This window comes from Mobula birostris, chromosome 1 (assembly GCF_030028105.1).
Source record: "Mobula birostris isolate sMobBir1 chromosome 1, sMobBir1.hap1, whole genome shotgun sequence".
In the NCBI taxonomy this organism is placed as follows: Eukaryota; Metazoa; Chordata; class Chondrichthyes; order Myliobatiformes; family Myliobatidae; genus Mobula; species Mobula birostris.
In genome coordinates this window covers 93,438,636-93,465,068 of record NC_092370.1, presented here as the reverse complement: position 1 = coordinate 93,465,068, position 26,433 = coordinate 93,438,636, and the positions used below count along the sequence as shown (strand labels likewise).

The following is a 26,433-nucleotide window of genomic DNA, read 5'->3' as shown; positions in this document are numbered from 1 at the left end:
TCCCAAGAATTTCCTCATAAATTTGATTAATTCATATTGCTTATAGGCAAAAACACTGAGGAAGTTGATACAGCAATCTTTTCGTCAGTTTGCCAATTTGAATGAGGAGCAAAGTGTTCTGAAGTTCTTTGAGATACTGTCTCCAGTTTACAGATTTGACAAGGAGTGCTTCAAATGTGCTCTTGGGGTAAGCATTTGTATTGGTATCTTGGTAATTTACTGAAAAACATGGTGCTCGTAAGGTTATTTAACACTCTATGGGGTAAAATTCTGAAGATAGCAGTAGATTGATTTGGTAGTAATTTGGTTACAGCCTTATCCTGATTTAATCCTAGTCTAATCATGGGACAATTTACAGTGACCAATAAACATACTATAATTCAACAGTTAATTATATATTCACATTTGTGTTTTTATTTAACTTCATGTGTATATTGGTTGTTTTATTGCTTTTAAACAGTATTCTGAACAATTTCCCCAAAATAAAATGTGTTCTGATGGAAGAAATTATTCAATGTTCGTGGTTTGTCCATTCTAGGAATTGCTGAGTATTTTTAATTAATGTATACTTGTAAATACTTAAGCAGAACTTAAGCAAATCCGTAATTTATGGATCAGCAATCTTGTAGAAAATATTACTATCACATGTCAAGTTTATTTACCAAACAATCTCCATCAGGCTATTGGAGAGCCTTAAAATAATTTTATTTTATTCTGATTATTTGTGTTTAAACTGATTCAAATTTCAAATATACTACACAAATCATTGTCTGTGATTTTCTCTATATTTATGCACCACTCTAAACACCCTATCTCATAATATTATACAAAAATCTAATAAATAATGTCACAACCTCAATGAGGAACTTAAACATCACATTGTAATAAGTTTTCTCTTTCCATTCTGTTTACTGCGAATTGTAATGTTATAGATGAGTAAAAAATTTCATCATGAAGAAAAATATATTTATCCTGGAAAGAACAGCATCAGAGTTCTGCTAATAGTTATTCAATAACATTTTAAAACTCTTATTAGTTAGCCAACACTCTGTGGAGAAACTCTTTCCAAAGGAGCACTTTTAAGTAATGTTAAAATGAGAAAAAAACTTTATTGGAGCCATTAAACATACATCATTATCACCCTAAATTGCTTTAATTTTTTTCACCCTTTAGATTGGAAAATGCCTTTTGAAAATTGAAAAATGTAATTTTATGCACCATTCCGGAGGACTGAAAGATTGCAAATGTTAAATCCGCTATTTAAGAAGGGGGCAAGGAAGCAAAAAGGAAATTATAGACCTGTTAGCTTGACATCAGTGGTTGGGAAGTTGTTGGAGTTGATTGTCAAGGATGAGGTTACAGAGTACCTGGAGGCATATCACAAGATAGGCAGAACTCAGCATGGATTCCTTAAAGGAAAATCCTGCCTGACAAACCTATTACAATTTTTTGAGGAAATTACCAGTAGGCTGGACAAGGGAGATGCAGTGGATGTTGTATATTTGGATTTTCAGAAGGCCTTTGACAAGATGCCACACATGAGGCTACTTAACAAGATAAGAGCCCATGGAATTACAGGAAAGCTACATACATGGATAGAGCGTTGGCTGATTGGCAGGAAACAGAGAGTGAGAATAAAGGGATCCTATTCTGGTTGGCTGCCGTTTCCCAGTGGTGTTCCACAGGGGTCCGTGTTGGGGCCGCTTCTTTTTACATTGTACATCAATGATTTGGATTATGGAATAGATGGCTTTGTGGCTAAGTTTGCTGACGATACGAAGATAGGTGGAGGGGCCGGTAGTGCTGAGGAAAGGGAGAGTCTGCAGAGAGACTTGGATAGATTGGAAAAATGGGCAAAGAAATGGCAAATGAAGTACAATGTTGGAAAGTGTATGGTTATGCACTTTAGCAGAAGTAATAAACGGGCAGACTACTATTTAAATGGGGAAAGAATTCTAAGTTCTGAGATGCAACGGGACTTGGGAGTCCTCGTACAGGATACCCTTAAGGTTAACCTCCAGGCTGAGTCAGTAGTGAAGAAGGCGAATGCAATGTTGGCATTCGTTTCTAGAGGAATAGAGCATAGGAGCAGGGATGTGATGTTGAGGCTCTATAAGGCGCTGGTGAGACCTCACTTGGAGTACTGTGGGCAGCTTTGGTCTCCTTATTTAAGAATAAATAAGGAGACCAAAACGTGCTGACGTTGCAGAGGGTACAGAGAAGATTCACTAGAATGATTCCGGGAATGAGAGGGTTAACATATGAGGAACGCTTGTCCGCTCTTGGACTGTATTCCTCGGAGTCTAGAAGAATAAGGGGAGACCTCATAGAAACATTTCGAATGTTGAAAGGCATGGACAGAGTGGATGTGGCAAAGTTGTTTTCCATGATGGGGGAGTCTAGTACGAGAGGGCATGACTTAAGGATTGAAGGGGGCCCATTCAGAACAGAAATGCAAAGAAATTTTTTTAGTTAGAGGGTGGTGAATCTATGGAATTTTGTTGCCATGGGCAGCAGTGGAGGCCAAGTCATTGGGTGTATTTAAGGCAGAGATTGATAGGTATCTGAGTAGCCAGGGCATCAAAGGTTATGGTGAGAAGCCGGGGGAGTGGGACTAAATGGGAGAATGGATCAGCTCATGATAAAATGGCGGAGCAGACTCGATGGGCCGAATGGCTGACTTCTCCTTTGTCTTATGGTCTTATGGTAATTTGTTAGATATATTAGTTAAGTTTCCTGGTAGCTAAAAATAATTCTGTCCATTTGTGCAATTGTCCTGCTGCATTGATCTCATTTCCCCCACGATACTCTCTCATTCTTAATCAGAATGTTAGTCATGCAGAAATTTTATTGGATGGGAATGCTTCCAGCCACTTCACTCTTGTTAAGTTGTAATTTAATCGTATAATTTTCATCAGCCAGCATTGTACTATTAATCAAGGAATGTGGTATTACTACATTAATTACTTATAAAATGTTGAAGCGGGTTTACAGTAATCCTTAAATGTCTAGTGAAATATTTCACTAATGAATGAGCATTAAGTGAATGCTCATGGTGGCATAAATGTTGATTATGTTACATCACAAAGTCCATCCTCCTTTGATACAATGTTGTCATGTTTCCTTCACAATTAATAAGATATTTGAAAGAAAAATAAGATTAGTATTTCAACTATGGTCCAGAACCCTCATAACACTACTCCACCGAGCACTAATTTGTTTTGGTCCTAGAGTCCAAACACTTACTTGTGTGTACTTCCGCCCCCTTTTTTAAAAAAAAACATCAATGTAAGCTGTTAGTGACTTTTCTGGAAACTGCAAAAGTAGCTGTCTTCCCTGTTGTAGTGTACTGCTGTACTGGAACATAATGCAATCTGATGCACAGAATTAGCATCCCTGCCTACTGGCCCAGATAGGAGAGCCTGCCTGTGAGTGCTAGACATGCAGTGCAGGGATACGGTGATCGGGACGTGATGAGTTTGAGCTGTTGCCAGGAACTGGCAGACTGCATGGATCTAGAGTCTCTCTCTTCACCTCCTGACAAATGCAATAGAAACTGCTGTATTTCCATCCCTTTATTTGACTGCATCGCTCTCCACAACTTGATGTTTCTCCATAGTGGCAAGCTCAATAGTCGTTGCAGGCATTCCCAAAGAGATACATCTATGATGTGAATGAGAGAGCCAGCACGTTCCAGAGGGCCTGTCACACAAGGAATAGGTACTGCCAGTTGCTAGCAAAGTCCCAGGATCACCATGTCAGCCAGATTGCTGAATAGCCATACCATTGGCCCAGCACCACCATAACTAGCCGTCACAGAAAGCCTTTCCGCATTAAGCTGTCAAGTGATTCATTGCTGTGGGTTTGCATTCGTTTCCTGGCACAACACAGAGGGCAAGTGTTTGCATCAAGTTCTCAGCATAGCAGTATTTTTGATAACTCATCTTGTATACTTAAGATATCACATTCAGTTTGTTAAAATGGAAAAGCTGAATTATTGTAACAAAATGTCAATGGACAGAGAAAGATAATCTGATATTTTATAAGTGCAAAAATATTTCAGTTTTAAACCTACAGTACCTTTGTTGAGAACACCTTTCACCAGCTTTTAACATTATTTGTTTTTAAGTTGTGTCTTTAATCAAAAGTTATCAAAAATACAGATGAATTTACAAAGGAATTATGGATTGGTGATCTGTAATGTGTATTTTGTCATTGGTCACACAGATTTAATTTGACGAGTAATTTAATGCCAGCAGAGTACCAAGAACATGCAGTAGTTCTGCACATGCATAACTTTCTAGGATACTTGAAGAGCTTGATTTTGTAATATGCATGATTTAAAACAGAATTAATTGACCACTGAAATTGATTTCTTCTAATCTTTACCAGTCAAGCTGGATAATTTCAGTGGAATTGGCAATTGGACCAGAAGAGGGTATCAGCTACCTTACAGACAAAGGTTCAATGGTATGTATTTTTTTGCTTATTCGCCTAAGTAATCTGCATGCTTTTCCAATCCAACAAACAGAAGTTGTTGCAATTGAAAATTAGAGCTTTCTTCGTAAAATGTGGATTATCACCTGTGTTTTTGAGGTTTGTGGAGGTCATGGTCAGTGTCAGCAGTTTTGACTATCATGCTTTTGAGTAGTTTCTGCCTTGAGTCCCTACAGTCCTTTTGTTGAAGTTGTTCCATGGATAGGAGTTAGGATTTTGTACCTAACATAGATGAAGAATTAGTGGTCTACAGAAATTATTTGGAGGGAAACTTTCAATTAGTAGTGTTCACATGCACACACTACCTTATCCGTTCTAGTGCTTTTGAAGAAGACTAAGTAAATTTTTGCTGAGCACCAATTGATGCCACATGCTATTGATATTTTAAAGGACTAGTGGTGGAAAGTAAATGTTAAGGTGGTTGCTTGATCAACTCTTTTCTCTGGTTGATGATTTGGGTGCTGCATCAATTAAAGCAAGCAATGATGTATATATGGAACCTGTGGGGAGTTAGGGCAGTGACACACATATCACAGGTACTTCCGCTATTCTAGCAACATTATTTATCTCATTTATGTTATCTACTATAGAAGGGTATCATTCAACCCTTCAGGTGTATTCTAACTCCTGGAGCAATCCCATCACCTACCTCACTTACATTTTTTTGCTGTAGATATTCCTCTTGATTTCAGGGTAGCATGTTAGTGCAATAGTTGGTACAGGGTCAAGGATTTTCTTTAAGGAATGCCATTAGTTGGATCTTGAGGAACTCCACTGGTTCCATCAGTCTCTCTGGAAAAATACACTGTAGCTCTGTCTTTTATGTTACAATTCAAGCTAAGTTATGTTACAGTTTTATGTTACAATGCAGTCTTCAATACAAGCGAAGCATTTCTCCAATAATGTGAACCTTTTTTGTGCGCTAACCTTTATAGCTTATGGGTTAATCGGAATAAATGATAAACATAATACGTCCTTCAAAGTACATCTACGAATTGTACTTCTTCTCCAGCCCTTTATCTTTCCAACCCACCTGGCTTAAGCTTATCATCTTTGAGATATCCTCCTTCCCCTCCCCCTGTCTTTTATTTTCTAGCATCTTTCCCCTTTCTTTTCCATCCTGAAGAAGGTTCTCAGCCCAAAATGTCGACTGTTTATTCATTTCCATATATGATATTTGACCGGCTGAGCTCCTCCAGCATTTTGTGTGTGTTGCTTTGGATTTCCAGCTTCTGCAGATTTTCTCGTGTTTATGATTTGTTACTAAATGTTTACCAATATTAAGAAAGCTTCAGATTCACAGGTATTGCTGTATCAAGAGCAAGTAAAGAGGGAATGAAAATGGATGTTTTTCTACCATGTTTTCTCCAGGTCGAAGTCCAAATTAACCTGCACAGGAAATTATGTAACACCAGCTTACGAACAGAAAGTGATGTTTGTACAAAACAAACTACGTACAAAGTGAACAGCATCTCTAGAGGCAGAACAGACAGGATAAAATTGTATTTTTTGGATGAACTGTATGAAATCTTTGAGTTTGTGAATATTGGCATGGTGTAGAAAAGCCCCAACGAGGTTGCTGTGTTCTATTTTGCTCATGATACTTCAGGAAATACTGCAGATTAGATTTGTGTCAACTGGGAGCAAATCAAATTTAAGGTAGTTTGCAGAGAAACCAGGGCAGATGAAATGTTTTTGGTGTGCAGTTCATTATAATGGTCAAGAATGTAGTGTGGCAAATAGGGTAATTAGCTGCTCCGTTGTAATATGATTCCATTCAACCAGAAGAGTTGAATTTAAATGAAAAATATTTTAGAAGTTGCAAATCAGAATAAAAGACATCCCATCAATATTTCTAACATAAAAGGATCTGTTATTTTGAATGCAAAATCTTTCAGCTGAAATGAAAGTTTTGATTTGACTCTATTGCACTCGGTGTTGAAATATTGGTATCACCTCTCTGTATTTATTTGTTAGTATTTCAGGTCAGTACATAGGTATGTTTCTGCAGGATCATACTGGTCAAATTGCTTTCTCTTTCTTGTATTTTGAATTCTGATGGATCAGATTTGCTCTCCTGTAAAGAATTTTGTATTGTGCCCTGACTAATTAGTTCATATGTGCCTAAAAAGGAATTTAATTACCACAAAAACAAATGAAATTCAAATGGGGAATATCTGTTAAGCAATTGCTTTGCTACAATCTATATTTTTGAATGGTCTTTCTTTATTTCTGGCATTTTTAATATTTTAAACTAGAAACAGTACGATTGAAAATATATATATTTTGTCTATTAAAATATTTGCATTCCATGAGACTGTAAAATATAGGAGCAGAATTAGGCCACTTGGCCCATCGAGTCTGCTCCACCTTTTCATCATGGCTGATTCAATTTTTCTCTCGGCCCCAATCTCCTGCCTTCTCCCCATGTCCCTTCATGCCCTGACCAATCAAGACTCTATCAACCTTTGCCTTAAATAGACATAAAGACTTGGCCACCACAGCTGCTTGTGGCAAAGAATTCCACTGATTTACCACTCTGGTTAAAGAAATTCTTCCTCACTTCAGTTATAAAAGGACACATCTCTATTCTGAGGCTATGTCCTCTGGTCTTAGACTCTCCCACCATAGGAAACATCCTTTCCACATCCACGCTATGAAGGCCTTTTACCATTCGATAGGTTTCACTGAGGTCACCCATCATTCTTCTAAATTTTAGTGACTACAGGCCCAGAGCCATAAAACGTTCTTCATATGAAAAGCCATTGAATCCTGGCACGAGGAAATCTGCTGATGCTGGAATTTCAAGCAACACACACAAAAGTTGCTGGTGAACACAGCATGCCAGGCAGCATCTCTAGGAAGAGGTACAGTCGACGTTTTGGGCCGAGACCCTTCATCAGGACTAACTGAAAGAAGAGCTAGTAAGAGATTTGAAACTGGGAGGGGGCGACCTGAAATGATAGGAGAAGACAGGAGGAGGAGGAGGGATGGAGCCAAGAGTTGAACAGTTGATTGGCAAAAGGGATATGAGAGGACCATGGGACAGGAGGCCTAGGGAGAAAGAAAAGGGGGAGGGGGGAAGCCCAGAGGATGGGCAAGGACTATAGTGAGAGGGACAGAGGGAGAAAAAGAATATGTGTATATAAATAAATAAATAAATAAATAACGGATGGGGTACGAGGGGGAGGTGGGGCATTAGCAGAAGTTTGAGAAGTCAATGTTCATGCCATCAGGTTGGAGGCTACCCAGACGGAATATAAGGTGTTGTTCCTCCAACCTGAGTGTGGCTTCGTCTTTACAGTAGAGGAGGCCGTGGATAGACATATCAGAATAGGACTGGGTCGTGGAATTAAAATGTATGGCCACTGGGAGATCCTGCTTTCTCTGGCAGACAGAGCGTAGGTGTTCAGCGAAACGATTTCCCAGTCTGCGTCGGGTCTCACCAACATATAGAAGGCCGCATTGGGAGCACCGGATACAGTATATCACCCCAGCCGACTCACAGGTGAAGTGTTGCCTCACCTGGAAGGACTGTCTGGGGCCCTGAATGGTAGTGAGGGAGGAAGTGCAAGGGCATGTGTGGCACTTGTTCCACTTACAAGGATAAGTGCCAGGAGGGAGGTCGGTGGGGAGGGATGGGGGGGATGAATGGACAAGGGAGTCGCGTAGGGGAACTTCTGCCACCTCCAACGGGATCCCACCACTAAGCACATCTTCCCCCCCCCCCCGCTTTCCACAGGGATCGCCCCCTATAGTCCTCCATGACTATTGTAACATTGCCCTTTTGACATGTATTTACAATCTCCCATTGTAATTTGTAGGCCACATCCTTACTCCTGTTTGGGGGTCTGTAAACAACTCCCATCAGGGTCTTTTTATCCTTTCAGTTCCTTGGCTCTGTCCACAATGATTGAACGTCTTTCAACCTTATGCCACCTCTTTCTAATGATTTGATTTCATTTTTTACCAGCAGAGCAATGCCACACTCTCTGCCTTCCTACCTGTCCTTTCAATACAATGTGTGTCCCTGGACATTAAGCTCTCAGCTATAATCTTCTTTCAGCAATGATTCAGTTATGTCTAAAACATCGTACCTGCCAATCTGCAACCGTGCTGCAAATTCATCTCCCTTATTCCGTATACTGCGTGCATTTAAATACAACACCTTCAGTCCTGTATTCACTCTTTTCGATTCTGTCCGCTTTAACAACAGCCTCTCCTCACTACAGATTGCCTCTGTTAGTAAACCAGCTACCTCGTCTTCACCACTACTATCCGCCATTCCTGTGATACTTCTTGCATTGAAATACACACAGCTCAAGGCAGTAGTCGCACCATACTCAACCTTTTCATGCATTGGAAGACCATACAGAATCAGAATCAGGTTTATTATCACCGGCATGTGATGTGAAATTTGTTAACTTAGCAGCAGCAGTTCCATGCAATACATAATCTAGCAGAGAGAGAAAAAAATAATAAATAAAATAAATCATAATAAACAAGTAAATCGATTATGTATATTGAATAGATTATTAAAAAATGTGCAAAAATAGAAATACTGTATATTAAAAAAAACTGAGGTAGTGTCCAAAGTTTCAAAGTCCATTATGGCAGAGGGGAAGAAGCTGTTCCTGAATCACTGAGTGTGTGCCTTCAGGCTTCTGTATCTCCTACCTGATGGTAACAGTGAGAAAAGTGCATGCCCTGGGTGCTGGAGGTCTTTAATAATGGACGCTGCCTTTCTGCGACACCACTTCCTAAAGATGTCCTGGATACTCTGTAGGCTAGTTCCCAAGATGAAGCTGACTAGATTTACAACCTTCTGCAGGCCCTGTGCAGTAGCTCCTGCATACCAGACAGTGATGCAGCCTGTCAGAATGCTATACACGGTGCAACTATAGAAGTTTTTGAGCGTTTTTGTTGACATACCAAATCGCTTCAAACTCCTAATAAAGTATAGCCGCTGTCTGCCTTCTTTATCACTACATCAATGTGCTGGGACCAGGTTAGATCCTCAGAGATCTTGACACCCAGGAAGTTGAAGCTGCTCACTCTCTCCACTTCTTATCCCTCTATGAGGATCGGTACGTGTTCCTTCATCTTACCCTTCCTGAAGTCCACAATCAGCTCTTTCGTCTTACTGATGTTGAGTGCCTGGTGGTTGTGTTCCTTGAAAACAGTCTATATTGTGATTTTCCGATTAACAAAACTGCGTGACCTGTGTATGTGTCAAGAGATGCAAGTTTTAAAAAAGTTATTCACTCTCCCCCCCACAAACAAATTCTGTAAGAGTGAATTTTATTCCATATCCCAATTTTCTGAGTAGTGGTTTGTGAATTTTGCAAGGGTAAGTTCACATTACCTGAAGGACTGTGACATGAGGGTCTCCTGTAGTGGTAAGATGGATATTTCATTTGATGCATTCAGATAGACCATTTATATAAGTTTTTCATAATGATGAATAGATACTGAAGAAAATGAACTGGGTCTCTGCTACAACACTTGACCATCTTAGATTAATTAATTCACCCATGTACATTCATGGGTAAATTGAACAGCTGGGCCATTCGGGAGAATGGTGCATAATCTGAGAACATAGGGTTGTAAAATACAAAGTGTAACTTCAGATAAAATGAGGTAAACACCTTTATCAAGCAGATAGAATTCTGGAACTGCAGGATACTAATTTCCTGCATTGAGATCTGCTACAGCACATTTTTTTGTCTTTATTTTAACATTGTATTTGTGTCTTCTCCATTCTCTTCTGAGGATGTTGGTTCAAATGGAATGCAACTTTATGGGACAGGCAGCAACCAAGCACCCTACCCAGCTGTCTTTTTATTTGTGAGCCCAGGCCCGACTTTCAGCTGTGACTCAATCCTGTCATCGCCTGTTGACCATGAACAGTCACATATGGTTATTGGTTAAAGATCAGGAGGATCCTTTGCCGTTTTTCCTCTCCCTTGTTTTGTGTCTTTGAGGCCGGTTGCTGTTTTCTATAAGGGTAACAAGTTCAGCACTGAAAGAAAATATGACACCTTCCTTTTCTATATTCAACACAACTATGATGAGGAGATTACTTAGAGGCTTTAGCAGATTTCCCTAATGGTTATTTATTTTGTTTGAGATGGTATTATTGAAGACTTGTAATTATTCTGAATATGTCATGACTGAAAAAGAACTGGTGGGTGTCACATTAGGTAAATTGATTTCTTTGATTTCATTGATTATTCTTTTGTAATTGTCCTTTTCTTTAATAGTGGTGCAGATAATTGGTTAAAAAAATAGTTTCTTTCAAAACAAGTAACTTGCTCTCTTTCTGTAAAATAATTGTTTTGTTTGTTTAACTCAGAATCAGGTTTAATATCACTGGCACATCATGAAATTTGGTGTTTTGAGGCAGCAGTACAATGCAATACATAACTAAAAATGATATAAAATATTAAATTAGTGAAAAAAGAGAACAAAAAGGTGAATTAAGGTATTATGAGTTTATTGTCCATTCAGAAATCTGAGGGCAGAGGGGAAAAAGCTATTCCTGAATAAGTATTTGATAGCCCCACAGTTGATTGTATATTTAACAATAAAACCTAGTACTTTTTGCTCAGGTTTTGCACTTGTAATACAGCAATTTACAGTGGCGTGCAAAAGTTTGGGCACCCCGGTCAAAATTTCTCTTACTGCGAATAGTTAAGTGAGTAGAAGGTGAATTGATCTCCAAAAGTCATAAAGTTAAAGATGAAACATTCTTTTCAACATTTTAAGCAAGATTAGTATATTATTTTTGTTTTGTACAATTTTAGAGTGGGAAAAAAAGGAAAGGAGGTCCATGCAAAAGTTTGGGCACCCCAAGAGATTTGAGCTCTCTGATAACTTTTACCAAGGTCTCAGACCTTAATTAGCTTGATAGGGCTATGGCTTGTTCACAGTCATTGCTAGGAAAGGCCAGGTGATGCAAATTTCAAAGCTTCCTAAATACCCTCACTCCTCAAACCTTGTCCCAACAATCAGCAGCCATGGGCCTAAGCAACTGCTGAGCACTGAAAATTAAAATAAATGATGCCCACAAAGCAGGAGAAGGCTATAAGAAGATAGCAATGTGTTTTCAGGTAGCCGTTTCCTCAGGTCATAATGTAATTAAGAAATGGCATTTAACAGGAACAGTGGAGGTCAATTTGAGGTTTGGAAAACCAAAAAAAAACCTTCCAAGAGAACTGCTCGTAGGATTGCTAGAAAGGCAAATCAAGACCCCCGTTTGACTGCAAAAGACCTTCAGGAAGATTTAGCAGACTCTGAAGTGGTGATGCACTGTTCTACTGTGCAATGACACCTGCACAAATATGACCTTCATCGAAGAGTCATCAGAAGAAAATCTTTCCTGCATCTTCACCACAAAATTCAGCGTCAGAAGTTTGCAAAGGAACATCTAAACAAACCTGATGCATTTTGGAAGCAAGTCCTGTGGACTTATGAAGTTAAAATATAACTTTTTGGCTGCAATGAGCAAAGGTATGTTGGGAGCAAAAAGGGTGCAGAATTTCATGAAAAGAACATCTCTCCAACTGTTAAGCATGGGGCTGGATTGATCATGCTTTGAGCTTGTGTTGCAGCCAGTGGCACGGGGAACATTTCACTGGTAGAGGTAAGAATGAATTCAATTAAATACCAGCAAATTCTGGAAACAAACATCACACCATCTGTAAAAAAGCTGAAAATGAAAAGAGGATGGCTTCTACAACAGGATAACAAACCTAAACACACCTCAAAATCCAGAATGGACTACCTCAAGAGGCGCAAGCTGAAGGTTTTGCCATGGCCCCCACAGTCCCCCGACCTAAACATCATTGAAACTCTGTGGACAGACCTCAAAAGAGCAGTGCATGCAAGACAGCCCAAGAATCTCACAGAACTAGAAGCCTTTTGCAAGGAAGAATGGGTGAAAATCCCCTAAACAAGAATTGAAAGACTCTTAGCTGGCTACGGAAAGAGTTTACAAGCTGTGATACTTGCCAAAGTGGGTGTTACTAAGTACTGACCATGCAGGGTGCCCAAACTTTTGCTTCGGGCCCTCTTCCTTTTTTGTTCTTTTGAAACTGTAAAAGATTGAAATAAAAAGTAATCTTGCTTAAAATATTAACTTGTCATCTGTAACTTTATGCCTTTTGGAAATCAGTTCATCTTTTATTCACTTAGCTGTTCACAGTAACAGAAATTTTGACCAGGGGTGCCCAAACTTTTGCATGCCACTGTGTGCTGGAGTAGCCATTGGGAAGTGACACTCAAAATTCTAATTTAATTGTATAAAACCAAATGTAAAGTTTTCAGTGTTTCAGTAGATTTTAGAAAATCTACAGAAGTAATTAGTTATTAACAAACATTTAGTCCATAGAGCCTTGGAGACATAGACAGATCTAACCAGAGTATGTATTCATAAAGTTGCTTTAGAAAACAGAAGAGCCTGAGCAATGGTTTCAGTTCATTACTGGTCAATGGTCTTGTGTTTTTGGGTTATATCACTTGCCATAATTTGAACTCATTTAAACTGAATTTGATCTAGTGTAGCTACAGTAACTGGAAACCAATGTGAGTTAGTGGTTTGTCAGACACAACTACAGTTCATCAATGATAAATTAATCAATAATCTGTGTGTATGTGTACGTCTTTGAACCTGTTTGTGAATCATGTGAAAAATGCCCCATTAAGGGTTTAATTAATTAAAGTTTCTGTGATCAGTATTGAAATTTTTATAACTTTTTTTGTTCTTGTGTACACAATTCTGAAAGAACGCCAGAGTGTTTCCTTTTGGTGAACGATAATGATTACCAGAGTGTTATGTGCTTTATTTTTTCTCTCAAGCTTTTTCAACTGAACTGATTATTTGGTTCATATATTGTTGCTCTTTGAGAGAGCTACTGTGGGAAAGTAGCAGGCAAAGTGCTTCAGAGTATTCCAAAGCAATGAAAGATGGAGAATGCCTTTCTTTAAAACATTGATACTTTGCTTGGAGCGCCATCTCTTGGAATGTTTTATTTATGGTGATCAAAGAAATTAGCTCACTTAGAGGTACTTATAGTGACAGCACACAGATTCTTTGAAGATCAGGAGATGAAGAGTTATGAGGATTTGGGGTATAGAAAGATTTGTGGTCTTATCAGTTACGATCATATTTACTAATGGGCAGATTTGAGGAGCCAGGTGGCCTACCCTAGAATTTTCCTATGTTCTTTTGGGTATATTATGGCTGAGTAATTGCCATTTTACTTCCTGTTTTGCCATTGGTGGGTCTGTTCTGGCATAGGGAAATGACACTCCAAGGATTACAAAGTAGTGTTTTGGCACATTATCTGTGATGCATCAATCTCAGTTTAGTCACAAATCCCCTAAAGTTTCAGGGGGGGTTTGCAAGGTTACCTGAGTTGGGAGGAATTCATTTCTGAACATGGTGTTTTTATCAATAGTTTGTCCAGTTTTATTTCATCTTTGTTTGATCTTAGATCAGTTTTCAAGACAGTCCAGTGAGTTTTTTTTCCATTGTTATTAAACCTTATGCGTACTATTTTTTGTTCCAAATTACAAGATTATTAATTGAACAGCTGCCATAGTGAAACTTGAAATCTAGTCTCTGGATTGTTTGTCAAGGTCTATTTTCTTAACTGCTGCAATAACACCATGCACTGGATCACTGCAGCTTTATTAGATTTTCTCAAGATGACAATAATCCTCATTTATTTCTTTTATTTAGAACTACTTTTGGTAATTGGTTTATTAATAATGCATGTACTGAGGGAGTGGAAAAACTTAGTTTTGCAAGCTATCCGTACTCACTTCAAAACATAGGTATGTTGTGGTAGTACAACAATGAAGTATTGACAACATATAGAATATAGTGTTACGGTTACAGAGAAAGTCCATGCAGGCACCATGGTGGGGTTGATTACGAGGTCAAGAGTTTAGTTTGGTCATGTTTTTGTGCACGATTATGGATCAAGTGGGCATCAGGGCAGTTAATTTTGAATATATTACAGCAATCAATTTTTATTTTTGTATTTAATATCTCTAGAGAATTATTTACATTCAGAACTGCATGACATCTTTCAATCTTTAATTATCCTGCCAACGTCTTGTAATTTCTTTTGAATCTGGTCTCTTTTCTAATCTGAGCTTCTTTTGATATGTGGAGATTTTGTTCCCTGGGGCCCATTATTTTTTGCTGGTGGGATGTTGTCGGGAGGACACACACAACTTAGTCTTTTATTAATTGTTGTAGTAATTTAAAGAAAACTTTTCTTGTTCACAGCCAACTCACCTGGCTAATTTCAACCAAGTGCAGACGATTCAGTATTCGAACAGTGATGACAAAGACAGAAAGGGAACTTTGCAATTAAAGATAGCTGGAGCTTCAGAGGTAAGGGCAAGAATTAATCTGAGTAGAATACCAAATGTGCTGACTTTTGATGAGGTATAATTGGGGAGTTGGAATGCTTGATTTTTTTTCATCTGAAACTGATAACCTTTGCTGAGAATTTTTAAACCAGTGCTAAGTCCCTCACCAGCACAAACAAATTTCTAATAACCTGATCTCTCAGATGTTTGAAAATTATTTAAAGATTTAAAGATATTGGACATATTCCAGTTGTTCTTTGGCTATGTCTATGAAAGTGATTAACCCAGTAATATGCAGGACAGTTTATTTGAGAAGATAATTTTCTTTGTTGACAATGTAATGTTTGGCATTGTAATGTGTTGCTTTTCTGCTAGTAACTATATTGGTATATTAAAATATGCAGTGTTTGTGGAATTAATTTTAAATTGATATACAGTGGTGCTAGAAAGTTTGTGAACCCTGTAGAATTTTCTCTATTTCTGCAAAAATGTGACCTAAAATGTGATCAGATCTTCATGTAAGTCTTAAAACTAGATAATGAGAACCCAATTAAATAAATAACACAAAAAATTATACTTGTTCATTTATTGATTGAAAATATGATCCAATATTACATGTACTTGTGGGAAAAAGTTTGTGAACCTCTAGGCTAATGCCTTCCACAAAAACTATTTGGATTCAGCTGTTCTAATCATTGAAATGAGATTGGAGGTGTGGGTTGTACAGGTGCCCTGCCCTATAAAAAAGACATACAAAGTCAGATTACTGACAGCCTCCTCTTCTCAAGAAAGATCCATTTATGTCTAACATGTCTCAATCAGAACAACTTTCAGAAGACCTTAGAAGAAGAATTGTAGAGATGCATGAAGCTGGAAAAGGCTACAAAAGTTTTTTCTAAAGACATGAGTGTTCATCAGTCCACAGTAAGAGAAATTGTCTACAAACAGAGCAAATTCAGTACTGTTGCTACTCTTCCAAGGAGTGGGCATCCTGCAGAGATCACACCAAGAACACAATGTGCAATGCTGAAGAAGATCAAAAAGAACCCAATGATCACAGCAAAAGACCTGCAGAAATCTCTAGAACTTGCTAAAATATCTGTTCATGTGTCCACTATTAAAATAAAACACTGAACAAGAATGGTGTTTATGGAAGGACACCATGGAAGAAACTACTGCCTCCAAAAAAAAGCATTGCTGCATGTCTCAAGTTTGCAGAAGACCACCCGGATGTTCTACAATGCTTTTGAGATAATGTTCTTTGGACAGATGAGAAAAAACTTGAATGTTTTGTCAGAAATGCATATTGCTATGTTTGGAAGAAAAAGAACAGTGCACACCAACTTCAAAATCTCATTCCAACTGTGAAGCATGGTGGAAGAAGCATCATGGTTTGGAGCTGCTTTGCTGCCTCGGGGTCTGGACAGCTTGCAATCGTTGAGGGAACAATAAATTCAAAATTCTATCAAGATATTTTACAGGAAAATGTCAGGGTAGTGGTCCATCACCTGAAGCATAACAGAAGTTGGATACTGCAACAAGACAATGATCCACTTCTGGTAAGGTGGCAATAGGTTAATTGCTTCAAACTGTCGCTGCGTTTCATTTCTTACCGCCGCACTTCTTATCTTTTTTCTACCCCAGACTGCTAATTTTTTTTTGTTCTACCTGCCTGCCTGCGAATACGTCTGTCCTGCAATGGCTTACAAGCCCTCTAAAGCTGGGAAAAAAGAAGTCTCTGCGACTCTCTCCGGCTCCTCTGCTGACGTTATCGACATTTTGGATCAACACCAACAAGAGATTATATCTGAACTTAAGTCCAAATATGTCTTCTTTCAGTTCATTGGAGTCAAAATTGGATCAAATTAATTCCAAAGTGGAAGATCGTGCCATTCGTCTCGCTCATCTTGACTCAGAAACCGAAGATTTAAAATGTCATGTTCAGCAGCTGGAAGCCGTTTGCTCTAATTTGAGTGAGTATAACACCAAGTTATCATCTAAAAAAGCTGATCTCGAAGGTCAGAGCAGAAAGCATAGTCTACGTATCCTCGGTCTGCAAGAGGCTATCGAAAGCGGAGCTTCTGTTGAATTTTTTTCTTCTTTACTTTTTGAGATTTTTGGGAAAGATGCTGTTCTGAATTTACCCGAGTTAGACAGAGCTCACCGTACATTTCGGGCAAACTCAGAGTTAGGCTTTTGGCCACGCCCAGTTATATTCTGTTTTCATCGATATCAGGTGAAAAACCTTTTGATTATGGAAGCATGTTGGAGAGGAAAATTGCATTATAAGGGTCATTCCATTCGTATTGTTGAAGATTATGATCCTCAAGTTTTGAGGTTGCGTGCCGAATAAGTCTAATACTTTTTCATAGTACTGTTTCTTTTTTGCTTTATGTACAATTTTAATTCGACGTGCATAAGCTCTCTGTTTTTTTCAATGAAATGTTAATTAAACGGAGCTTATGAAGATTTTCAGAAACTGGAAGTTGGGTTTCGGGGTAGTTTTTTTCTGAAGAGCTTGCTGCTGTTCTTTGGTAGCTTTCTTGCTTTGGGATTGGGGGCGGGGGAGGGTTCCCTAGTGCTAGGGAATACTAGGGAATAATAATACTATTTATACAACCCTTAGTTATTCTTTGTTACTCAGGACTTTTTTTTAATCCTGATTTTCTTGTCTTATACTTTTGCCCCACTGCTGTTATTAGAATGTTTTTCCTATTTATGCCTACTACCCAATATCCCAAACTGTATAATGTTACGTACCCCGTAACTGGGTTGCCAAACCAGCAGAAATGGATCACTCAGTTGGAGTCTGGAGTACTGGAACTAAGAACGTTTTATTAAAGAAATAAGCAACACAGTACTCTAATCAAAAGGATAATAAATGCAACAGTTCAACAATGATAAACACACATGTACACAGAATTAGGATAACAGGATCAATCAAGCTCTATCGTCGTCTAGGGGTAAATGACCAGTTTCAAAGTGACGCAAAGTTCAATTCAATGGAGTTCAGTTCAGTTCACAGTAATCACTGCCGTGGCGGTGGACGGGGGGTGGGGGGGGAAGGAGAGAGAGAGCAAAAGCGAATGAATATTCAAAACGGCTTCCACACAGACCTTCGATATTCCTCGCAGTCAGTTTTCGGGCGAGCCCCTTGTAATGTCTTCTGAGGTCACCGACTGTGACCCCTCCGTTTCAGATACGATCGTTCCTCAGCGGTGAACCCGGCACCCAGGCAAGGGCGGACACACACCAGGTTCCCGCTGATCGTACCTTTCCACCCTGTGCGTCCCTGGCTTGGTCCCGCAACCAGCCCTCCAAAGACTCCCACTGACTTGTGGGAAGCGCACCGCTTCCAGGGTCTCGTTACCTCGTGGTGTCGTGTGTGTCCTGCCTTAGCGAACCTGTCTCTTTTTATCCTCCTGCTGGGGTATCGCCTGTCCATCACACTTCAAACAGTTCCGGGTTCAGAAAGGAGCCGATCTTGACAGCTCTCAGACCGTGTCTCCTTCTGTTAAACTCTCCTGTCTCTTCATTAACATTTCCAAATGCTGCTCCATTGTCTTACGTATCTCCCTCTCTCCTGAAGACAGGTGGCAGATCAACTGTTGATCCCACTGGTGATAGCACAGGACAGTCAATATCTTAGTCTATGTGTACTTTCGTCACAATAAGAAGCGAGTAGAACTTCAAACTAAGTTTGACCTCATCTCCACTCAGCCAGTTGAACGCCAAGAATAAGAGTCAATTTTATATTCATGGTGATAAGTCCGGTAAGATTTTAGTTAACCAACTAAGACACTCTAAAGCTAAACAACAAATTACAAAAGTTTGTATGGGAAATGGGAACATTCTCAACTTTATACCTCTGAATCTTCAAATGATATTATCGCTGTTGAGCATTTTTTAAATAATTTAAATATTCCTTCACTTTCCTCCGACTTTAAAGCAAAACTCAATGAACCATTATCATTAGAGGAAATATCATCTGCCATCTCTGCATTACAGTCAGGTAAATCTCCTGGACCTGATGGCTTTTCTGCAGAATTTTATAAATCATTTTCTTCACTGCTTTCGTCTCAATTATTTGTAGTTCTATCTGATTGTTTAAGCATGGTAAATTGCCTGCATCATTTAACGAGGCATGTATCATTCTTTTAGCCAAAAAAGGTAAAGATCCAACAGTGTTCTTCGTATAGGCCGACTGCTTTGTTAAATGTCAATGTTAAAATTTCGGCTAAAGTTTTGGCTCGTAGATTAAAGAACATTATACCTTCTATTATTTCTGAAGATCAAACTGGTTGTATTAAAAATCACCTTCCTTTTTTAATATACGACGCTTATTTAATATCTTATATTCACCCTCAGTTGGGACTCCTGAATGTGTTATTTCTCTTGATACAGAGAAAGCGTTCAATCGTGTGGAATGGAATTACCTTCTTGTGGTTTTAGAAAAATTTGATTTTGGACAAAGTTTTACTACATGGATTAAATTGCTATATTCATGTCCCACCGCTTCTGTTTTGACCAACTCTCAGCAATCTCAGTCTTTTAGCCTTAAGCGCGGCACTCGTCAAGGTTGCCCTTTAAGTCCCTTACTCTTCGATTTGGCTATAGAGCCATTGGCGATTGCGTTTCGTAGTTGTGCTGAATTGATGGGGATTTGGAAGGGAGGTGTTGAGCATAAATTTTCCCTTTATGCTGACGATCTTTTACTTTTTATATCAAACCCGACTACTTCCTTACCCCCCAATGTTTTCTCTTCCTAATAAATTTAGTCAGCTTTCCAGTTATAAACGTAATTTACATAAGAGCGACTCTTTCCAATTAATAGAGAAGCACAAGCTTTAGTATTCCATGACCTTCCTTTTACAGTAGTTAACAATCAATTCACTTACCTTGGTATTACAGTAACAAGGAACTTCCAGAATCTTTCGAGAAAATTTTACCAATCTTCTAAACTCTACAATACAGGATTTGACACAATGGTCACCCTTGTCTATGTCTCTTGTAGGTCGAATTAATGTTATTAAAATGTATATCCTTCCTAAATTTTTGTATCTGTTTCAATCTTAACAAATTTTTATTTCTAAAACTTTTTTTGATGCGTTAGATTCTATTATTTCGTCCTACCTATGGAAAGGTAGACTTAATAAAGCTCACCTTCAAAAATCTAAAAAAGTAAGGTGGTATGGCCTTGCCTAATTTTTGTTTATATTTTTGGGCAGCCAATATTCATTGTCTTACTTTTTGGTCTTTCTTCCATAATCAGTCTGACTGCCCTAAGTGGGTGGCAATGGAGTTCAATCTTTCCATTTCTGCACTTCTCGGATCCGCACTTCCTTGTCATTTGCCTAGATTAATTGTCAATCCTCTAATTCAACATACTCTGAGAATATGGGCTCAGTTCAGAAAATTTAATGGTCTTCATGGTTTTTCTCTCTCTAGCCCTATTTTACACAATCTTTTTTTCCCACCTATACGGGATTCAACGTTTATGATTGGTATAGAAAAGGTATTAGGCGCTTTGAAGGATCTTTTTATAGATAATCGTTTTGCAACTTTTCAACAACTGTCTGTAAAGTTTAACCTACTAAATAATGATTTCTTTAAATATCTTCAAATTAGACATTTCATTAACCCTTTAATATCAAACTTTCCTGAGATGCCTGAGAAAAACGTTCTGGACCTGTTTCTTTGTATCAGTCCATTGGGTAAAGGTTTAATATCTGTTATTTAGGATAAGTTAGTGATTTTTGAGGTGTGCCCCCTTCGATAAAATTAGAACTGCCTGGGAACATAACCTAAATATCTCCTTATCTGATGCGGTTTGGGATTCAATTCTTAAGTCAGTCAACTCAACCTCTCTATGTGCTCGCCACTGCCTCTTGCAGTTTAAGGTTGTACACAGGGCTTATATGTCTAAAACTAAATTATCGCGGTTTTACCCTGACATTAGTCCTGTTTGTGACAAGTGTAAAGGGGGTGAGGCTTCTCTTATCCATATGTACTGGGCCTGTCCTAATCTAGAGAAATTCTGGAGAGAAGTTTTTTCAACCTTATCTCATATTCTTAATCCATCACGTCCTTCTCCTTCAGTGCCTGCAGGACAATACATGCTGACCACTGCCTGATGGCCCTGTGGTCAAAGGCGTTCTCCTGGAAGAACTTTGCTACGTAGGACAGGTATGCCGGCAACGACCAGCTGACTGGGGCGTTGCGCGGGAGTGGGGCCAGACCCATCCTTCGTAGCTAGGGCGACAAGTAGAATCTGGGCACATAGTGGAACTTGGTGCCCACATACCTGGGTTCTACACACACCCTGATGCAGCCACATACGAAGCTGGCCATCAGGGTGAGGGCGACATTGGGGACATTCTTGCCCTCGTTGTCCAGGGACTTGTGCATGACGGTCCGTCTCACCCGCTCCATCTTGGATCCCCAGACGAATCTGAAGACAGCTCGGGTGATTTCCGAGCTGTAGGAGTGGGGGACGGGCCAGACCTGCACCAAGTACAGCAGCCCTGAGAGCACCTCACACCTGATGACCAGGTTCTTGCCCATTATCGACAGGGAGCGCCCTCTCCACAGTCCCAGTTTCTGTTTCACCTTGGCAGTCCGCTCCTGCCAGTTCTTGTTGCACACCTCAGCCCCTCCGAACCAGATCCCCAACACCCTCACGTGGTCAGACCTGACGGTGAAGGGGACGCTGGATCGGTCGGGCCAGTTGCCGAAGAGCATGGCTTTGCTCTTCGCGCAGTTGACCCTGGCCCCCGACGCTAGCTCGAACTGTTCGCAGATGCCAATCAACCTGCGAACTGACCTCGGATCAGAGCAGAAGAGACGGTGACGTCGTCCATGTACAGGGAGGTTTTCACTTGGGTCCCTCCACACACAGTGGGATGGTTCCCTGAGCAGACCGTCCAGTTCATCTGGCAAAATGCCTCATCACCAGATCTCACCAACAGGCACCAAGACCTCACCTGGCTGGCGGTGAGAGGGGCCCTCCCAGTCAGAGCCCTCCTGTACACCCGGAATGTCGTCTCCGCACCCCACTGCCCACGGGAGGACTGCAGTGAGGAGGAGTCTGTGACCCACCTCTTCGCACACTGTCAGTTCGCAAAGAGGGTGTGGAGGAGGATGGACGGGCTAGTGTCACATTTCATCCCCAGCAGCTGCGTAACAGAGGACTCTCTGATCTACGGGCTGTTCCCGGGGACGCACACGGAGACCAACATCGGTGCTGCTGGCAGATCATCAACTCAGTGAAAGACGCTCTTTGGTCGGCCGGAAACTTGATGATCTACCAGCACACGGAGATGTCCGTGGGAGAATGCTGCCGACTGGCACATTGTCGGTTGCAGGAGTACGTGCTGAGGGACGCACTGAAACTCGGTGCACCCACTGCAAGGGCCCGGTGGGGAAGGACCACAGTATAGGTTTCTCCACCCGTGGGAGTGGGAGGGGTCGGGGGACAGGGAGTATACCCCTCAACAATGATATGCTAAGCTGAACTACTGGAGTGCCACGTGGGTGGCAATAAATACGGATGTGTACTGACTATAATGGAAACGTATGTAAAGGATGGAAAGTTATTGAGTGGTTTATTGTATATATTTATTTTTGAATAAAGTATATTTTGAAATTTTAAAAAATCTCATATTCTTAATTGCCATTTTGAACCTTAGCCTCTGGTTGCTCTTTCTGGCACCCTGGGGAAGTAGACGTGCACTTGAGTCCAACTAAACGTCGAACATTATCTTTTGCCTCTCTCTTGGCTAGACAGTTAGTTCTTCTTAGGTGGAAAGATGCTGCCCCACCCACTCACGCTCAATGGCTTAGTGATATTATGTCCTGTTTAGACCTTGAAAAGATTCATTATTCACTTTTTAATTCGGACATAAGGTGTGGGGACCTTTTCTTGAATATTTTCATAAGTCTTCTTTACGTTAAGTTTATCCTTTTTTTTGTATGCTACAATCCCTTACTTTCAGCTTTTTTTTCCTGTAAGTTTTACAGTTTTTTGTGAATTACATTATAGTTTTAGTAGTTGGCATTATATTTTCTTTTTTCTTATATATTCTTTTATATTCTTTTATATTTTCTTATATATTCTTTTTTCTTATTTACAGCTCTGTGGGATTGAATGCTCAGATTAATTTTTTTTCTTTTATACACAGAAATGGTTGGCCTGGGTTTTTTTTTCAGTGGGAGGTTGGGGTGGATACTGATCTGACATGATTTTATTTTGGGTGATTTTTTTTATTGTTATGAATTATATATTGGACATGTTTGTTTTGCACTGTATAAATCTCCATTTTGTTGATTTTTTTCTGTAGCTCTATTGTAGAAACACATAAAAAATTAATTTAAAAAAGACAATGATTCGAACGACAAGAGTAAATCAACAATGGAGTGGTTTAAAAAGATGAAAATTTGTGTTTTGGAATGGCCAAGTCAAAGTCCTGACTTTAATCCTGTAGAAATGTTGTGGAATTCATGCAAGGAAGCCAACCAACATCCCAGAGTTGAAAGCAGGTTTGTAAGGAGGAATAGCTTAAAATTCCTCAAAGCCGATGTGCAAGACTGATCAACAGTTACCGGAAACGTTTTGTTGAAGTTCTTGCTGTTTAAGTGGGTCACACCATTTACTGAAAGCAAAGGTTCACATACTTTTTCCTTTCTTTTTAAACCTTTTTATTGAATAAGTATACAAAAAGGTAAGCCATATAGACACTAATACACTGTTAGAATATAATAAAATTACAGGAGATATTAATACAAAAAAAATGATACAAACAATGTAATTTAAACATAACGTACCAAGGTAACATAATAGTATACTAATTTTTATATATATATCAATAGAGAAAAGGAAAAAAAAACCACCGTGCAACTAACTAAAAGCAAAGCACACATACTTTTTCCAACAAATACATGTAATATTGGATCATTTTTTCTCAATAAGTAAATGAAACATATAATGTTTTTTGTTTTATTTATTTAATTGAGTTCTGTTTGTCTAGCTTTAGGACTTCCATGAAGATCTGATCACATTTTATGACATACTTATGCAGAAATAGAGAAAATTCTACAGGGTTCATAAACTTTCTAGCACCACTGTACATTGAATTGCGCTCTTTGATATTGCATAATGGAAGATAAAATTCGTGTCTGCTTATTTGTGAAACCATTCATACTTACTGCCGGTTACGCTGCTGCCATTTATAGTAACAATGAAGGTACTCCATTTCTGGTGGTGTTCAAGGCTTCCTCCATCGTGTCAGTAGCTTCCTGTCAGTTTTCACTACTGCCAGTCATGCAAGTCCCGGGTGGAGACTCAGGAATACCGTCACACTGAACTGTAGAAGGATTCTTCTTTGCTGTTTCCATAACAATTTTGTTCCACTAGTCAGGGTTGCTAGCCCTGAGCTGAACCCCTAAACCTGGAGGACAGATGGGCCCCCTTTAATATGGCCTCTACCCTTTGACCTATCTGGCATGGGTGACACCACCAACAGCCAAAGCATAAAGCCCTGTCTCCAGCCAACATACTGTAGCCCTCTAGATTATTGAGACATTCAAGCCTCCAAAGCACGACAAGGTTGTGGTTCTTGTGGAGGAAATCACTCATAAAGTTGTTGGCAATTGTGCACATACAGAGACAGAAGTTGGTAAAAATCTCATTCCTTTTTTATGGCTGTAATGATACATTGATATTTTCGGATTTGACATCTTGATCAGAATTTGATTCACTTGAGGACAACAAACTGTTGGCATAAACTATGCATTTACATAACTTTGTGTTATTTTCAGCCTTTGACCATAACAACTCCATCGTTGAACATCGCAGAAAACATGGCAGACTTGATAGATGGTTATTGCCGCCTTGTGAATGGAGTTGTGCAGTCATTCATTATCAGGTCCCAGAAAGGTAGATCCAAATGTTTTCTCTGTTTTATTAATCTACAGGTGATAATTAGGAGTTATATTTAAGATGACTTTCAAAAGAAAGATAACTAATCTTCAGCAACTGGATGATATTATTAAAATGTGAAATTATAGCAAGTTCAACAGAACTTTGTTTTGTAGGTTCATGATACTTCAGATACCTTCCAAATATTCTGCTTTGCCAACTTGTGTTAAAATTGCTTTCCAAGATATATTGCATATCCTCAACAGAAACTGAATATCAGTAATATTCTCAGAAACAATAATCAGACCTGTGCTGCATCAATAGTGGATTCTAGAAATGCGCACTTATATTTTTACGCATTTCTAAAGACTTAATTCCTATAATTTTGTAAAGTATGAATTAAATAGTGTACATTTAATCACTGTTGGATTTAAATTCATGTTATGTGCTCTATGATTCTCTATTGTTTTGGCACTTTCATGAAACTCCTGCTTCATGACAGTGCCTCATTCTAAAACCTTTTACTTCACAGCTGTTGATTAGCACAGAACAGTAAGTGTGCATATTTACTGTTAGGGAATGTGAAGGATTTCTTTTTTGTTACACATCATTGGCTTCAGCTTAATAATTCATTTCCTATTGGTTGCATGAAGTTTATACAATTTGTATTAGCTGTTCATACTTGGGTGAATATTGGTGGCTAGGTTAGTTGCAAGGTACATGTTACATAATTTTTCTTTAATCTATTTGGTACTGCTGATCAGCATTGATGGTGACATTTCATGCTTTTTTTAAGAGTTGGTGATCAAAATGAGTAAAAATGTTCCGAGCTAAGTGTGACAAACCCTCATGGTGTCATTCCAACTGAATTTGCCACAAGACCAAGTTTATTAAGTCATAATTGCCATTATCTGTATTTATGCACATGCTGTACAGTAAATCCTTGTGTTCCTCAGTTTTTTTTTTAAACCTTTGTTAAGGTCAACCTCACCATCATTCTCCAGTATTTCTTTTCTAGTATCAATGTGCATGTTGTTTAGCACCTAAGAATTCAAGCGTGTGCTTCCAGATTTTCTTCCTGTTTACACAACCTAGCGTAAGAAACAGTTCTTTGTTTTCATATCTCCCCATCTTCATAGTGGCTCTTAATGATATCGCACCCAGATATATGATCAGTTTCCGTGCTTATGCTAACAAAATATGCCTCAGTGTTCTGTCAGGAATTCCATTATTTCCAGTCTTTTGCATTGCTCATTTGCTTGTGCAGAGCAACTTTTTTGTATGATTTGCACATTTCTCAATCCAGTAGAACATTAGAATATTTTTGACAAGAACAGACCATTCGGCCTAACAAAACTTGCCAAATTCCTTTTCACATAGTGTGTTGAAATAACTATCACGTTTAGATTTGAAAGTCTCTAAGGTACTATTCCCAGCTACCCAAATAGTTAGTTTGTTCCATTGTCCACAACTCACTGTATAAAGAAATGCTACCTGTTGTGAGACCTCTATCTTCTACAGCAGGAGTTCCCAACCTTCTTTATGCCAGGCACCCTTTCTGTTAACCGATGGTCTGTGGCCCTCAGGCTGGGAACCCCTGTTATAGAGGGAGAAAAAATCATTTTCAGTACTTC

At 39.1% G+C, this 26,433-nt stretch overlaps 1 protein-coding gene across 5 annotated transcripts in view; it reads left to right on the top strand.

Moving 5' to 3' along the window:
- LOC140198338 (focal adhesion kinase 1) overlaps positions 1-26,433 on the top strand; it is a 569,537-nt gene that overhangs the window by 334,057 nt on the left and 209,047 nt on the right. For all 5 annotated transcript variants that reach the window (XM_072259446.1, XM_072259450.1, XM_072259457.1 and 2 more), the window contains 4 exons: positions 47-187; positions 4,393-4,470; positions 14,798-14,905; positions 24,700-24,817. In XM_072259446.1, the coding sequence (XP_072115547.1) occupies positions 47-187; positions 4,393-4,470; positions 14,798-14,905; positions 24,700-24,817 (445 nt within the window). The remainder of the gene's footprint in view (positions 1-46; positions 188-4,392; positions 4,471-14,797; positions 14,906-24,699; positions 24,818-26,433) is intronic.